This window comes from Herpailurus yagouaroundi, unplaced genomic scaffold (genome assembly GCF_014898765.1).
Source record: "Herpailurus yagouaroundi ecotype Mexico unplaced genomic scaffold, PumYag 186, whole genome shotgun sequence".
NCBI lineage: Eukaryota > Metazoa > Chordata > Mammalia > Carnivora > Felidae > Herpailurus > Herpailurus yagouaroundi.
In genome coordinates this window covers 40,206,690-40,223,096 of record NW_024412417.1, presented here as the reverse complement: position 1 = coordinate 40,223,096, position 16,407 = coordinate 40,206,690, and the positions used below count along the sequence as shown (strand labels likewise).

The following is a 16,407-nucleotide window of genomic DNA, read 5'->3' as shown; positions in this document are numbered from 1 at the left end:
CAGAAGCTCTGGTCCAGGGCCCATTTGCAGGGACAGAAAAGAAGCAGCAATCACTGGGAAGCTGGGAAACCAGGAAAGGAGAAGCTGCAGGCCTGAGCCCCAGCCTCCTCGGACCCAGTGGGCTCCAGGGATGTGTGAGAACAGCCTCTCAGCCTCCTCTGCCTTTTAATTAGAGAAGAAGGTGCCAGCCTCGGAAAGCCTGAGCACGGCCCAGGCCCTAGAATCGAGCTGCATATGTTCCCAAGTGCTTTGAAATGATGGTGATGATGCTGCTGCTGCTGATGATAATAATAATAATAATGCCACTGTCTTCCCTATCCTTACAGAGAGAAGCCTGCTCAGAGAGGTTACTGAAAACAGGAACCTGACCTTCTGCAAGCTCCACGCCTTCCTCATTTCTAGCAGAGGAAGTGTGTGGCTGCTTTAGCAACCACCGTTCTTGATAGCTTGGACTTCTCTACACCCGCGGAGGCCTGGCCACCTGCTCGCTCTGCGGGAGCAGCGGCAGCTGATGGAGAGGCGGTGACGGTGCTCCTGGCAGTCGCTCCGTAGCTGCTCCCAGGGGAGACCATGCCCAGCTTCTGAAGGTATCTTAGGGGACAGGGCAGGGGCTGGGCGGGGAGAAACCTCAGACTCCTCAGACGCACAACTGGTGGGGCGCTGACTTTCTGGAGACACAAGAGTGCTCTGCGGAAACAGGGTGAGGCCGACACCTAACACAGTGCCGGGCACCTGGCAGCCGTTTGGTGGGCGTGTGATATAGAATTACAGACGGCAAGAGGGGCTGGGGATCTGGGGCCGGGGACACTCCTGCCGGAGGGCATTTTCTGGCTAAGGGCCAGCAGCCTGGCACATAGCAGGCTTCTTACTAAGGGCAACTGATGCTTGCCATCAGTCTTCGAGCTGTATGACCCTAAACCTCTCCAGGCCTTCGTTTTCTCCGCTGTAAAGTGGGAATAATGGCACCCAATACAACAGGTATGGGGCATGTTAAATGAGCTAACATATGCAAAGTGCCCAGGCCACTTTGAGACGCAGAGTAGGTTTTCAATAAATGCAAACGACGTGGAGTCATGACATGCAAAGATGACGGGGCCCAGGTAGGCTGACTGCTCACCAAGGTGCTTCTAAGGGCTTGGGTGCGTGGATCTTTGGGAAGATGCCAATGATAACCGATAACAATCAGAGTGGGTGGCGTGTGTATGGGGGCAGGGGTGTGATTAAGGAAAAACAATTATGTGAGGTATATAACATCTAAAAACATAGAATGTGAGAATTAGACTTTGGAGCGCTAGAATTCCCTGAGGAAAGCGGCACATTCCGTATTCTTTTAGGCGCCAACACATCCAGAGAGCCTAATGCCAGATGACCTGGGCTTTGGCCTCAGATCCTACATCGGAACCATGCGTGTGGGGGCGAAGGAATGGCGTCCACCGTACTGAGTGGCTGGGGAGGGGCACTGCATGAAAAGCTATTTTCCTACGGTCCTCAGAACAATCCCGCAAGATTATGATTATCACTTGCTTTTGACAAACGAGACAAGGCTCAGAGAGGTTGAGTAATTCGTACAAGTCACACAGCTGGCAAGAAGCTGTAAGGGCTCCAAGGGCTGAGGTGGGGAAGGAGAGGGTCTCAGCTACAGCAGGTGTATGAAGGACCAAAGTGCGTACTATGGCAGGTGTTCTTTGTTTTAAGAGATATGTATCCCAAAGTCTGCAAATTGGCATTCTGTGGTTTGCTATGAGACGCTGAGCTGCAAACCTATAAGGCGGGCTATGGCGCTTTCAAACCTGGGCAGCTAAGCCTTCATCAAAGTTCTGGCAAAATCCTTTGCAAATGACTTTCTCTAGTTAGGAGAATGCTATTCAAGCGTGCTTAAGGTGTTCTGGAAGTATAACGAGAACAATATTAAAGACCTACTTAACAGACTAGAAATCTATTTAGACTTCTGTGCTCTGAACAGATCTAGACTCAGGGCAGGAGAGGGTTCCATGGAAGACCGCTGACTGAATCAGCCGTACCTACGTCAACATTCCGGGTCAGCTGCCCATGAGCTGTGTGACTCCGAACCAGTCACTTTGCCTCTCTGAGTCTTACTTTCCTCCTCATAAAAAGAAGCCCTGCATGTTTGTAAGAAGTCTAAATTATAGGCCCTCTAAGGACTAAGTAGGAGCAGCCGAGCAGGATACTCCTTGATTTCTCTGAATGCTGATTTCTGCATCTTTCTCCAGGTGATTAACTGAAACAGACACGGGTAGGTTTGAATTGTGGCAAACTGAAATCATTTCTCTAAAAAAGAAAGGAAAAAAAAAAAAAAACCCAGCTTCACCACTCTTGAGTTTTGAGAGCTGGCAGCGTATTTCCGAGGGGAGGGTGTCTTTTTTAAAGACTTAGGAAGCATCCACTGTGGTGAACCCTAATCAGTTTCCTGCATTAATAGACGCTGCTGGTTTTTTAAGTTTTCATTTGACATTCAGGAAAAACTTATTTCCCCCGGCTGGCTCCGAGAGAGGCTAAGAGCTGAAAATTCTCATTAAGTCTTTACGGCAAGTCAGGCAAGACCAGCGGGCTGAGGGTGGGCCCTGGGTGTACCTCTAGCCATCCCTCCAGCCCTCCCTCCCCTTAATAAATATGCATCAAGGCCACACCATGTGACCGACTTCCTCCCTCTCACCTCCCCAGGCGTCCGAAGAAGTAAGTACTGGGTCCAACCACTTCCTCCCATCTGAGAACCGCCAAGGGAGGGGGCTTATTTCATTATGGTAACTGAGCTACAGACAGAAACTTGTCAAACGGCTTTGCAAAGTCATACTTTTCCTCCCTGGCGCCCTCCAGGCAGCAGGGTCCGTGGCTGGAGGGCTTGGGGTGCGGCAGGGGGGGAGGCGGAGAGACCCAAAGAGCGTTAGAAGAAAGTGGGAAAAGCACAGCCCCTCCCACCTGTACCTTGCCAGGCACTTTACAGACAATACTTTTGGTCACTCACCCAAATGGAGCAAGCGCTTACTCTGTGCCAGGCACCTGGTAGGTAAAGGTTTTTTCATCGAGGAATATACTAGACGTGGGTCGTGCTCTCAGGAAGTTCACAGCCTGAGGCAGGGGTGGCTAACACACACTTAAAGAAACAAATAGGGAATGGTGTGTGTGCCGCGAAGGGAACAGAGCCCAGGACAAAGAGTGCAGGTAGACCGGTGGTTCGGTTGAATGCTCACATTACCCTGGGCGGTGGCCGTGCCTGTTCCCAATGTATGGACCTGCCAGCTTCCCCCCTCCTCCCCCGCCCCCAGCCAAGGCCTCCGAGTCACGGGGACAATCGCTTAGGACTTAACACCCTCTGAATGCAAACTCCAAGCACCCAGAGCATCAGGACCCAATTCTTGGGGTCGGCTCTATCAACACACCTATGGGTCCACCTACAGAATACCCATTACATACGTGCCTCCCGCACATCAAAAGGTAATAGCATCACGACCTCCTCACAAAAAAAGGATGCATTCAGCTTTATACGACCCTCCGTCCATTCCCTCATGCCTCCGAGCACACAGCTAAGAGCCCTGCTCGGGAGCCAGACGCCTGGATTCAAATCCTACCTCCACCCCTTACAAACGGACCTCGGACAGGTTCTAGAAATGCTCAGGCTTCAGTTTCCCTAGTTCTACGAAGCGCGGCGTGACGGGTGATGCGTCCTACGTAGACCGGTCGTGGGGGTCCGGTGGGTCCGTGTAAAACCCTTCCTCGGCACACGGTAGGCTCCGGATTTTCTCCGGTTGCCATATGCTCCGCCCATGGGGAGACGGCACGGATCTGTGAGGAACACGGAGCCCTCCCTCTGGTCTACCTGCTATTTACAGGGGAGCAAGCTGATACCCGAAGAAGGAAGGTGGTTCACCCCACGTCTCCGAGAGGCTAGCGGGCCCGTTGTGGGTTCCAAAGCCATAACGTACGGGAAGTAAACATGAGGAAAAACTAGGGAGGAGAAATGGGTTAATGCTCCCTCTGCCCGTGCTGGAGTCACCCCACCCGTCCAAATGATTCTAACGCAAAGTCGCCAAGTTCCCCTCGGTACCTCAGGGCTCGGAGCAGAGGGGCAGAGGTGTGAGGGAAGGGCCCGACAGCCGGCTCTTCCAGGAGCAGCAGTGGCTTCGCAGTGGTCGGAAGCAAGGGGCCTTGAAGGACACGGGCAGGGGACGTGCCGACTCCCAGACCTGTGTGCCTTCTCTCGTCTCCCGGCAATCCTAGCTCTTAGGGTGTTTGTTAGCTGATTTAAAAGTGTATAGTGCTGGGACGAGGGCGGTGGAAGGAATCAGGGTTGGTAGTAAAAAGAATCAGGGTTTGGGGCGCCTGGGTGGCTCAGTCAGTTAAGCGGCCGACTTCGGCTCAGGTCACGATCTCGCGGTCCGTGGGTTCGAGCCCCACGTCGGGCTCTGGGCTGACGGCTCGGAGCCTGGAACCTGCTTCGGATTCTGTGTCTCCCTCTCTCTCTGCCCCTTCCCCCGCTCACGCTCTGTCTCTCTCAAAAATAAGTAAACATTGGAAAAAAAAAAAAGAATCAGGGTTTGAAAGCTGGCCCTGCCACTGAATGAGCTGTGTGCCCCTGAGCACCTTACTCAACCTCTCTGAGACTCTGTTTCCTCATCTGTACAACGTATGGTGGGCTCTTTGGGGTATCAGATGAGTCACTGTACTTCAAACACTGGATTCAGACCCTCCATGTAGTGGGTGGTCATCATCGAGATCAGTGTCTCTTCTTTGAAAGCGACGGAGATGTCTTTGGGTAGCTGTTCCGGATACGGGTGATTGTTGGGAGAAAGTCGATTCCTTCCACCGGTGCCTGGAGCCAGTGCATCCTGGCTTGTGAGGGCCCACTGTGCGCACCTCTTCCTAACTCCGCGTCCGGGGAGGTCACCTTGCAAGCTGGAAATCAGCCATGGTGGGAATATTTACACCCCAGAGGTGAGCAACCCTTACAGATCAGAATCATCCTCCCTCTGCCCATCACTGATTGTTAAACATTTACTACCACACCACGAATTCATTCCCTCTCTCTCTCTCTCTCTCTCTCTCTCCTGGGCACACTGTCCCTCTATTCTCCACCTATTCTGTTCTGTTTTATGGAGTAGCTTCTGTGTTCCAGCCACGGGTAAAATCAGATCTGGCCACTGTCTTTACAGCACTTAGGGTCATTGTTGAACAATCACACAAGTAACTGTTACAATTATAATCCACTTAAAGGGCAATGCAGGATTCCTGAGGAGGTTTTAAAAAAACAACAACAAAAAAAGAGTAGCTCAGTGTTTCTCATCCCTAGAAGCACATGCAAATATCCTGGGGTTTCTGGAGAAAGACCAGTGCCCATGCCCCACTAGAGGAAACGTCTAAGAACACCGGAGGGTAGGACCCCCGCATCTGTGTTGTGACGAGTGATCCACAGAGAGGGGCGAAGGCCCTGGGGCAGGTGGCTCAGCATATGCAAATGATGTCGTTAGCAAAATACCAATTTCCAGCTTGTTCGATAAGTTTATGAGCCACCCCGTTGATTGGTGTGTGTGAATAAAAAGCAAAACGAAGTCCTGCTGTGCAATGTGGTGTAGTAAGAGAGTCGCCAGCTTCACCTCCCTGGGCCCCCGTGTCCAGGCGACCTTTAGCATCTGTATGCGAGTCTGCCGCGCCCCCCCCCCCCTCCTTCTACGGAAACATGCATTTCCCAAGTATCTGTATTTGGAAGGAAAAGAAAAAGCCTACCCATATTTACTGTTTCTCCGTTCTGCATAATTGTGTACCTGCGTCATCTGATACCAAAATAATTATCTTTACGACGGACTTTTTTCAGTGTTTATGGTGTCAGTGTTTATGATGTCAGCTAATGGGTTTTATATATTTATAACGGTCCTGTATACTGGCGGCCTCTGTGTATAAAAAGCTGATGGAGAAAAGAAACAAATGGCGGGGAGACTTTCTTCTTTTTATTCAATGCGATGCTAAAGCCACGTGGGGATTGGCTCTTTGCCTATCTCTCCATGCCGGACCCCACATCACACGGACCACACTTCCTCGCTCGTGAAGCATTTACTGTTGGCAGAGGCCAGCCACACAGACCCCAGGATGTGTGCCGCCCGTGATACCTCCTCTCTCGAATTCTTACTTGTGAAAACCCAGCAAGGCAGATGTGGCTGTTAGGTCCGTTGTGAAAACGATGGAAAGAGGCTTAGTGACGTAATACGGGTGAGGCTGAAATTTGCTTCAGCACCAACTGGCCCCGAATCTGGCTTCTTCCCATGACATCCTAACATGTTATCCTAGTCTTAGGGTGGAGCTGAGGCTCTCTGTCGGCCTGAGAATACAGGGGATCCCTTTCTGGGCATGCAAGTGCAGAAGGAGCCAAAACACAGGCTCAGGGACACGTGGGTCAGGCAGAATGGTGGACAGAGTGCTGGACAGGGAGTTCTGGTCCCTGTCTAAACTTCCCAGGTGACTCTGAGCAAGTTGCTTGCCCTCTCTGAGCCTTTTCTTTGTGATATGAGGGCACTGAACTGCCACTTGTCAGTTGGTGCTTTACAATATCCTGAGATTTGGTTGTCCCATCAAGAGAGTGGAGGGGTAAGAGTGCTGAACCCTGAGTCCCCAACCAGCAGCTTGCTTTTACCTATTTTTACATATTAAGCTTCTGGGGAAGCTCTTTTTTTTTTAAGTTTATTTATTTTGAGACACAGAGAGAGAGAGAGAGAGAGAGCAGGGAAGGGGCAGAGAGAGAATTCCAATCCACGCTGACAGCATAGAGCGTGACAAGGGGCTCTATCCCACAAACTGTGACAACATGACCTGCGACGAAATCAAGAATCAGATGCCCAACCGACTGAGCCACCCAGGCGCCCCTGGGGAAACTCTTCAACCAACAGGTTTGGAGTATCCAGGATGAGAGGATCCTGAGGTCTCCTCCAAGTGGCCATTTAAAGGCTCTGGTTTTGAGTTAGGCAGGAGGAGGAAGAGGGAGCACTCGGGCACCTTTCTGAGCCGGCTGCCTGTCCTGGCCAGTGTCCCAGGAGCCAAGGCCATACCATAGCCCTCCTCTGCCATGCAAGAAAGGAGAACAAGGTGGGGTTGGGGGATAGGGAGGACAGGCTGTGGCTGCACCTGCCCTGAGAGGAGAGCAGGGAACAATGTGGGTCACAGCACAGGTGCACCTGTCGAGTGAGGTCAGGATGTGGTGGGGTGCCCCCGGAAATCCTGCGAGATCCTTGGCAGGGAAACCAACCAATGCTAAGTCCCTGTTCCAGCCCTCGCTTCTGGTGCACAGCATCAGACCACAGGCAGCACCAAGCAAGCCCCAAGTCAACTGGGCGGGTACCAGGTCCCCGTCACAGTGGACGGACAATTGAGGCAACAGGGCCATGAGCCATTGTCTGTCCCAATGCTTTCCCCACGGTATTTGAGAACGCTGAGGCCAAGGAGGAGAAGAGACCCGCTCCAGCTTGCAGTGAGTTAGCTGGCCACCCAATACCACCAAGGGATCTAGCTTTGGTAAGTCTTTAGCTGTTTGATTTACCAAACGTATCTCCGCTTTAGACATGATCTGTAATTTAACCCTCAAAACAACCCTGCAGGGCATATATTTGTCTCCCAAAGTTATAGATTTAAAACTCAAGGCTCAGAGAAGTGCGGGAACTTGGCAAAGGACACACAGCCAGTAGGTTGGGAGCAGGAATCTGAACTCAGGCTTGCCTGCCTTGAAAACCCTTTCAGAGATTCCTTATTCTTTCCCAGCTCCGCTTCTGATTATAAAAGCAAGCCATGCCCGTGGGGGAAACACCTGGAGTTTTTAGAAAGGGTGTAAATAAGAAATCGATAACATTTACCTGAGAAAATCACCACCCAGAGAGAGCCCTTGAAAGCATCTTGGAAATCATCTCCTTTCATATTTTTGTACACGTATTAGCAAATGTGTGGGAATTTTTTGCAACACCGGGCTACTATAAGCACAGTTGGTGTTTCTTGTTTCTCGGTCCCCCCTCCCCTTACAGCATTTAACAGTTCTTTAAAATAATACTGTGAAAGGGTGGAAAACACTCCACATGACTCACTCTGGCTCTTGTGACCACACAGGCCACCTAAGGCTGGTACTGAGACCTGAGCACACCTTAACTGCCTCTCTCTCCTGGATGATTCACCCCTACCAGATTCCCAGACACGGGCTCCCAAACATTGCCTCCTGACGTCCCAGAGAGCCTTCTGGACCTCCCTGTCTCTTGTATTAAAGTTTCCCCCAGAAGTTTACGGTCCCAGAAGTTTACTTTGATGGCTTTCAAAAATCACTTTTCTGAGAACCAGAGGGCAGGAAAGCAAGACAGCGTTTCACGGAGGGTGAGAGCACAGCTTTTGGGATCTGGCAGACCTGGTTTGAAGCCCAGGCTTCCCTCTTACGAGTCGTATAGCCTTGGACAAGTGAATTTATCTCACCTCTGGAGCAACCTGGGACATGGCGGCTAGAAAATGCGGAGCAAAATCTGATCCGCCACGGTGGCGGTGGTGGCTCTGGTTACTTCTGCCGTCGTTGGGGTCAGGGTACAGCGCATGGTGACGTTCCCCACCGGTGGCATCACGCTTCCACGCCTTAGAAGCTGGTCATGCGAGTGGGTTTACGCTGTCACGCTTTGTGGGGGATTTTCCAAGGTCAAAGGGCAGGCTGCATGTCGATAAGGTTTTCCAGCTGTTTCTGGTTTTATAACAGAGTCCGGCCCCACCTTCCTTTGGCTGGGGCTCCTCAACTCTGTGCCCCCAGCGCCCAAGGTGGGGGGCGGGGCAGGGCGGGGTTCAGGCTACCGTCCTTTCCAACAGTGAGGCCCGGGCAATGGAAGCGCGAAGTGGATAAAGCACATAGAACTGTCCTGGGATGCCATCCGGGAATGGAAGGTTCTGAGAAGTCTGACTGCTGTATTTAAAAGATAATGCAGAACGCACAATGAAAGGATCCCTGATCTGGTCCAACAGCAACCTAGCCAGAGAAGGGTAGCTGGCGAGTGCCTCCCACACGACCGAGGGCAACTCCCTGCAGCCGTGTGACCTCTCCGTGCCGTGTGTCCGCACTGCCCAGAGATCCTTGGGGATCTTTCTTCCTCCCCGTGCAGCAAGGCAGAGGCACGGCCGCTGGGAAAGGCCGTCGGTGCCGAAGTCAGGAGAGGTAGGTGTGCGTCCTGCATCCGGGCCCTGCATGCGTCTAGCTCCCGGAGTGTAGACAGGTAAGCTCACCAGCTGACCTCCGCCCCGAGAGGGTGGAAGAGGAAGTCTCCCCACAGCTCCCAGCCCCAGGGATGCTGGGAGATTAAATGCAGCGTGTCTGCTAACTGCCCACCAGAAGGCAGAGCCAGAACAGCCTTCCCTTGACCCCGAAGAATATAAAGACAGGGTAAGGATTCTGTAATGGAGCTTGATAAGAGAAGTGATGACGGTTCTTTTATTAATAGTTCTTAAAAAGTCACGGAGTCTTGACTCCTAGAATTAAAAGGGGCTAAGTGCGGGGCGCCTGGGTGGCTCAGTGGGTTAAGTGTCTGACTCTTGATTTTGGCTCAGGTCATGATCTCGAAGTTCATGGGATCGAGCTCCGCCTTGGGCTCTGCCCTGATAGCTCAGAGCCTGCTTGGGATTCTTTCCCTCCTTTTCTCTCGGCCTCTTCCCTCCCTGCCCCCACCCCCCCCCCCCCCACACACACACTCTCTCTCTCTCCAAATAAATTAAAAAAAATAAACTTAAAAAAGGGGGGCTAAGTGGTTTGTCTTTGGAGACCATCTTTTTCACTCATCTCGCTTTCCAGAGGAGTCAACTGAGGCCCAAGTTCTCACAAAGAAAACAGCTTTGCTCTAAACACCAGGGGGAGGGTAAGAGGCAAATGCCAGCTCTGATCCTTGACATCCCAAAGAAAACGGAGAAAGAAACCAAACGTTCAGAGCTAATTTTAATTAACTCATTTCTCTTTTGCCCTTTCTTTATTGTTCCTGGAAGCAATTATGTGCCTCATACCCTCTCTCCCACCTCCAGCCCCTGCATAAAACTGTCACAGATTAAATCAGATTGCTCAGCCATTTCATTAGGGAGACTCTGGCTTTCGGTCTCTGGGGGCATTTTTACTCTGCTCAAATAAAAGCCTCTCTCAGATAAGTTAACTCCTTCCTGGAGACTACAGGAAGCCCACAAGAAGACCACTAAGGGCTGTTGAGACCTTCTGGGGTTTTCTGAACGGCGCGGGATATAGTGGGCTGGTGCACACGTGCACCTGCAAGACGGCAGAGACCAGAGCTGGAGGAGCAGGGCGGAGGGAGTGTGTCAGACCTCTGGGACCTACCGACCTTTCTCGTGTCACCACCCTGGGTATGTTTCTTTTCTTGGACGGACCTCAGTTTTCCCACCTGAGAAATGCGAGTTTCAAGTCTTTCTTTTCCCTGTCCTGGATCCCAAGAACCCCCTCCCCCCTGCCCCAAATTGCAAACGAATCCTTAAGAATTACAAAGTTGTCGGGAGGGAGTGAAGTCAGAGTTCACTTTGCTAGATGACAAGGTCTTTTCCCCACGACCGTTCTGGAATTGTGGTGTGAAGGAAGGAGACAGGGGGACATGGGGGCCGGGGGCTGCAGCCAGAAAGGGGCTCCAAGGGAGAAGGTGGGGCAGGGGGGGAGGGCGCTGGGATGTCCGGGGGGTGGGAAATGGCACCCCAAGTGGGGTGGGGGAAGGGGAAAGGTACGACCCCTGGCGTTTAACTGGTGCTGGATGCCAAGTGTCTGGCTGTGGGGAACAGAACGGCACTGCTAGGGGGTCTGGTGACAGCACGCACTGCGACGTGGGGACACATGGGAGAGACAGGGGCGAGGCTAGCCTACAAGGGTCAGAGTCGACCTCTCCCCAGCCCGTCCTGAGAGCCTTCTCCAGGCCTCGGCCATGACAGCCAGGGAAGCTGGGGGTCTGAGGTGGCTGATGGGCTCCAGGACAGCGCTCGGAGCAGGACAGAGGTGGCGGGGGCTCTGTGGGACGTCTTTGCACGGCACACGGGAGCGGGGTTTTGTGCGGGACAGGCTTCTCCTCCGAGCCGCAGGCTGCTTGCTTCGCTCCTTCCCTGGACATGTCTAAGGTGGGGCCTCAGAGGCGGCCCGAGTTCCCCGCCAGGTGGGTGGGATCCCAGGGGCCTGCCTTTCTCGGGGTGCTGACTCAGGGCCAGCACCGAGCTGCGGGGAATGAGGCTCCCAGCCGCTCCACTGGTGTGGTTTCTCGAGCACTTTTGAGGAGCACGTTTTCTTGAGTGCCTTCACGAGGCTTTAGGAGCTGGGGACTTAGACAACTGGTCCCTGCCTCCTGGAGCCAGGGGATGCTGTTAACATCTGCCTGGCTTGCGGGAAGGGCCCTGCCAGGGTCCAAGGCGTCCTTTTGGCTGTGTAGGGGTGGCAAGATAGAGGAAACGAGTGACTCACGCCCGGAGGGGCCTCACCCCTAAAAGAGGATCAGAAGATGGGCTTCGTAAATTTGAATGTGTGACCCCTTCCCGCCACACTTTCCGTGGTGCGTTATGAGCTCAGAGCTCTTGCCAGCATGTAATGATCTCAGAAAGAGCACAATTATACTCTGAACTATTTGAGTTACGACCGATGGACTATTCGTGTAAATATTTAAAATACACTAACTTCCAAACAAAACTAATTTTGGATTTCCTCATTTCCCAATACACTGCCCCACCTTACCACCTCCGCCTCTCTAAACTAGGGAGTGATGCAGACCTCCCTCGATCTCTGGAAAGCCTTGCTGCGAACGTAGATCTTTCTAGAATCTGAACTTGCAGTGCATCGAGGAAGCATTTCGGGCCTGGGTGGGGGGTTGGGTTGGCTGACATCTGGACCCTTTCACGCTACTCAGGCCTCGCCCCCAAACTGCAGAAGAAGAAAGGGGTGGAGTCTAAGTTTCCAGCTGGGCTGGGCACCAGCTGGGGGAACCTGCCCCCATCGATTCTCCTGTTTATCCCCAAGAGACAAGAATGGTTCCTGTGCATGGGTGGGGCCTTCTTCTCTGTGCTTCAAAGAGCCCGGGAAAACACGTTTTCTGTCATCACCTCAGCTCCCTTCTAAAATGCTTGTACGAGGGCCCAGAATTTGAAGGTTTACCATGACGGACACCCAGAAAGTACCCCGCAGGTGGCAATCACAAACATGGGTTTCATGCCAAGCCACGGTCTAAGTGCTCCTTGTGCTTTATCTGCTAACTTTGCAGCCACGACCGAATGTCGTTGTATCATTAGTCCCCGAAACAGGCAGGAAAGGGTCAAGGCCCAAGGTCACCAAGCTTGCAGGCACAGACCCAGAATGTGGGTCGCGTGCTACGTGACCCGAGACAAGATTCTTACCCTCTCAGGCACTCAGTTGCCTTCACTGCACAAAGGGGGTTACTGGTGCGGGGACTTTAGGATAATCAGACGTCACGGCACATGTACGTGTCTCCTGTAGCGATGTGTGCACGAAGCCCGCCGTGATCGCACAGCATCGTTATGGACTTTCCCTTCTTCACTGGTTACAGCATGTTGAGAAATTTCACGTAGAAGAAAGCTGAGGCAGAAAGTACCCTCTCCTCACTGTCTTTTGATTGTAAGGCCGGTGCCTCCCGAGTTTTGGGCGCCCAGAGCTCCGGGTGCGTGGGGGGAGGGGAGGGTTGGGGGCGGGGGCGGGAGTGGGGAAGCCGAGGCCCATCTGAAAGGTCCCTCGCTCTGCACAGACACCACTGGCTGCTTTCCGACAGCCAGGGTGCGGAGGAATGGAAACTTCTGCCACCAACAGCATTTGCTGGCAACTTCCCTCTCTGTGGTTTTCTCTGTCATTCCCTTGATAAAAGAAGCAGGGCTGAGCAAATGTAACCAACATTCACGAATCTCATCTTCGCGTGAACACACCCGCCCCTCGAGAAGTGAGCTGCCGAAAAATGATGCACGATGTACTCTAAACTGGGTCATTCTTCACCCAGAGGGGTCGGCGCGTGGCTGACTTGCTGTGTGTATCCCCTGTGCTGCAGGCGTCCCGCATCTTCGACAGCCCAGAGAGACAGAGCGATGGGAAACAGTATGAGATCCACCCCGGCACCCCCCGAGAGGCCTGTGCCCAGCCCAGATGGTAAGTCTGGCTTCTTGGGTCTCGGGTGTGATGCTTCACTCCGTCGCTTGACAGCCGGGGCCAAGACTGAGCCACAGGGGTGCTGACGGTTGTTGAAACAGGGCACCGGGCGCCTGGGCGCTCGATGCACCTGCCTCTCTTGCTTGGCTTGTAGCTAACATTTCAAAACTACGTGTTAAAAAAGATTGAGCGGTGGCGCCCGGGGTGACGGCTGGGTCCCTGGCATTGTGTGACGGACCTTCGAGAGCAGCCGGTTCCGCCTTTATTTGACAAGTGGGGAAACTGAGGCTCGTGAGGGCATGCAATTAGCTAATCAGAGATTCAGATTTCCAACCCAGGCCGGTCTGATTCTGGAACGTGGGCTCTTGCCTACCACACCCTGCCAGCCCGTGATAGGATATGATCATGGGGTTAGTATTATCAGAGCTCTGCAAATGCTTTTGCAGAGCAACTCGATGAAGCTAGATACAGCTCGAGGAAATCTCCCTGGAAAGGAAGGAATCCTGTGTACCCCCGGTAGGATCAGGAGGCCACCCGTTCTAGGGGGAGGGCACAATGTCACAGCTCAGACAGGGATGTCAGAAGGCAGGTTCCCATGGAGCTGCCAGGTCGAGGTGGACTCTTCAAGCGACAGAGCCCTTTGGAGATTGGTCAGAGAGCTACAAGGCAAACAGAAGGCAAAGGCTGGGAGTGAAACTCACGGGGCTCTGGGTGGGGCAGCGGTGGTGCACTGTGTGGGTCCTCTAGGGGCTTGGGAAGGGGGTGATGAGGAGGTCAGGAGATCCATCGGTGTCCCCAGGGTGAGTCCCCTTGGGACATTTCCATCTCCTATCTTACAGCACAGCGCTCAGGCTTAGTCTCCCTCTGCTAACGCCCCGGGTCCCCCGGGTGCCCCACAACCCTGCACCGAGCAAAGATCACACGCACAGACGTCCACCGTCCTGCCTGCCGGGAGCAGACAGCGTCGGGTGCCCAGTCTCTCCTTCCACAACTTCTGTGGCCCCTTCAGACAGGGGATGTCTTTTCACGTCTTCCAAAATGGAGACACCCCAGTTATACATGGTCTCATGATCACTCAGATGCTCCCAAGTGAGCGTCCAGAGACCCTGCTACCCGGCCCTCCCCTCCAGTCAGATGCCGGGCAGCACTGGTGGTTGTCTGTTCCAGCCCGGTCACCCCCCTTCCTTAAACCTAAGAAAGAATGTTCTTCTGGACAAAGGAGATTTCCATGTGATGGGGCGGGGCAGCTGGTGTGCACCCTGGGCCCCTTTATCTCCTGTGCACAGCTTTGAACTGGGTGCCGTTACACAAAGCGGCCGAGTCAGCTGCCACCAGGGGACAGCTTGGGCCCTTCCCACCTTCTCCAAACCACCTCAAGTCACAGCCTCCCCTCCGGCCACGGCTCCTTGTAGAAAACGGACACTATAATTCCCAGGGCCCAGGCCGGCCCAGGGGCCATGCACCCACCCACCGAAGCCATTTTGTCACGCTAACCTCTCACACTGGGGCGGGGGGGGGGGGTGGCATGCTTGAGCAAACCCCGTGAAAACACGGGCCTCCAAGGGCTTGCTCATTTGCCCTTATTTTTTAAATGCAAATTCTCACGAAATAAGTTTCTCTTTTTTCCACTGTGTGGGTGGGAGGTCACCTCGCAAAAGGAGGTGGAGGGGTCTCCCCGGCCCTCCGCCCCCTGGTTAAGAGAATTCCCCAGGTGGGACCCCGTTCGTGATCCAGGCTACCACATCAAGCGTTAGCGGGTGGCTTTTCATCCCCCACCCCTGAAAAGTTTCCCTTGTGATCGGTCCTAACTTGATTTCCTCTTTTTTTTTTTTTTTTTTTTTCTGACATCCACTTGAAGAAGGGAGAAGAAAGTGGTTGTAGTTCATGCTGTTATTTATTAGTTTCTAGTCAAATGATGCAAAGAGTTGGGGTTTTCATGGCACAGGGCATCTACTCAGCTAACACTCGTGCTTACTCGTTTAGTGAGGCTCAAATGCCCAGGAAGTAGTGCGGGGAGCCGATGGCGTTAGGCCAACGCACAAGTGGAGCTTCCCCTGTCGTTAGCCCGAGTGGAGGAGAATTAAAAACACCCAAAGCCCCAGGCCCTACACGGATCAGCAGGAGGCCTATCTGTGAACTGCGAGTTTTGTGAGCTTTCAAGAGCTCTTTCGTCCCCAAGCCAGGACTGTGGATGCCTTGCAATGTGGCTTTGCCCATCCGTGTTCTCCTAACTAAGCCTTCCAGAACATTCCCGGTTACTCTAGTTCCCAGAGACCAGTATCACAAAACCCACGGAAATGGGGCAGGTCTCAGAGACAAATGACCTTGCTGAGCTTCCGGCACTGCCTCCCGAAGCCGAATGACCTTGGGTAAGGCACTTAGCCTCCCAGAAGGCAGGGCTCAGCTCTCAAGTGGAGGTCAGAACCTCCCCTCCTCACAGCAATCACAGCACAAGATAGCTACCTGCTAAATGTGGGGGGAGTCCCTCTTTTTAACTCCACTTGGGGTTATCTGATTGTACTAGGCTATGTCTAAATGGGCACGCCCCCCAGAGGTTTTAAAGTGGTTGAACTGGGGGTTCCAGGACTTATTTCCAAATCATCCCAAAGAACTCACTTTCTCTGCGATTCTCTCCACAGTTCAGACTCTTGCTCTGTGCCAGACACAGGCAGCACAGAATTGAGAAGGGCCTAGGGGACTCCCAGGTAGCAGGGAAGTAGCGTATCTCTACCTTAAAGAGAATTTTTAGACTTTTTCCCACACCCTACCTTTGTATTCTTTCCCCTCCTCGCCTTTTATCACCCTGACCTGAAGCAAGAGGCAGTAACGTAAACCCAGACACCATTCAGACCCCTTTTCCATGCAAGGATAGAAATCGCGCTAAGCAGTGCATTTACATAGCATCATGGGTGCTGCCCCATGGAAAGAGCTGACGGAGGGGCCCTGGGGAGGAAGAGGCAGGGGGCAGGGAAGTCTCAGACCCAGCCTGGCACTTCTCAGTGAATGATTCTCAGACCACCTGCATCAGATCCCCTGCAAAGTTGTCCGAAGTGCAGATCGCTGGGCCCCGCCCCTGATGTGCTCGTCAGAATTCGACGATAGTGGGAAGGAACAACCCGAGGAACTTCTTACAAGCCGCCCCCCACTCCTCCCCCCACCCCCGGCTTAGGCTGAAAGCTTGCATCATGGGACCCAGCGTTTAGTCCTGCCCCCGACTCTTTTTTTTTTTTTTTAATTTTTTTTTTTAACGTTTATTTTTGAGACAGAGAGAGACAGAGCAT

General features: G+C 53.1%; 2 protein-coding genes across 8 annotated transcripts in view; one reads left to right on the top strand and one right to left on the bottom strand.

Annotated features, from left to right (window-relative positions):
- Positions 1 to 16,407, bottom strand: part of TG (thyroglobulin) — a 244,730-nt gene that overhangs the window by 53,875 nt on the left and 174,448 nt on the right. The window lies entirely within an intron of this gene.
- SLA (Src like adaptor) overlaps positions 327 to 16,407 on the top strand; it is a 35,194-nt gene continuing 19,113 nt past the window's right edge. For 2 of the 7 annotated variants that reach the window (XM_040494462.1, XM_040494468.1), the window contains exon 1: positions 12,930 to 13,126. In XM_040494462.1, the coding sequence (XP_040350396.1) occupies positions 12,949 to 13,126 (178 nt within the window). In that variant the 5' untranslated portion in view covers positions 12,930 to 12,948. The other 5 variants (XM_040494464.1, XM_040494465.1, XM_040494463.1 and 2 more) reach the window with 5 other exon arrangements.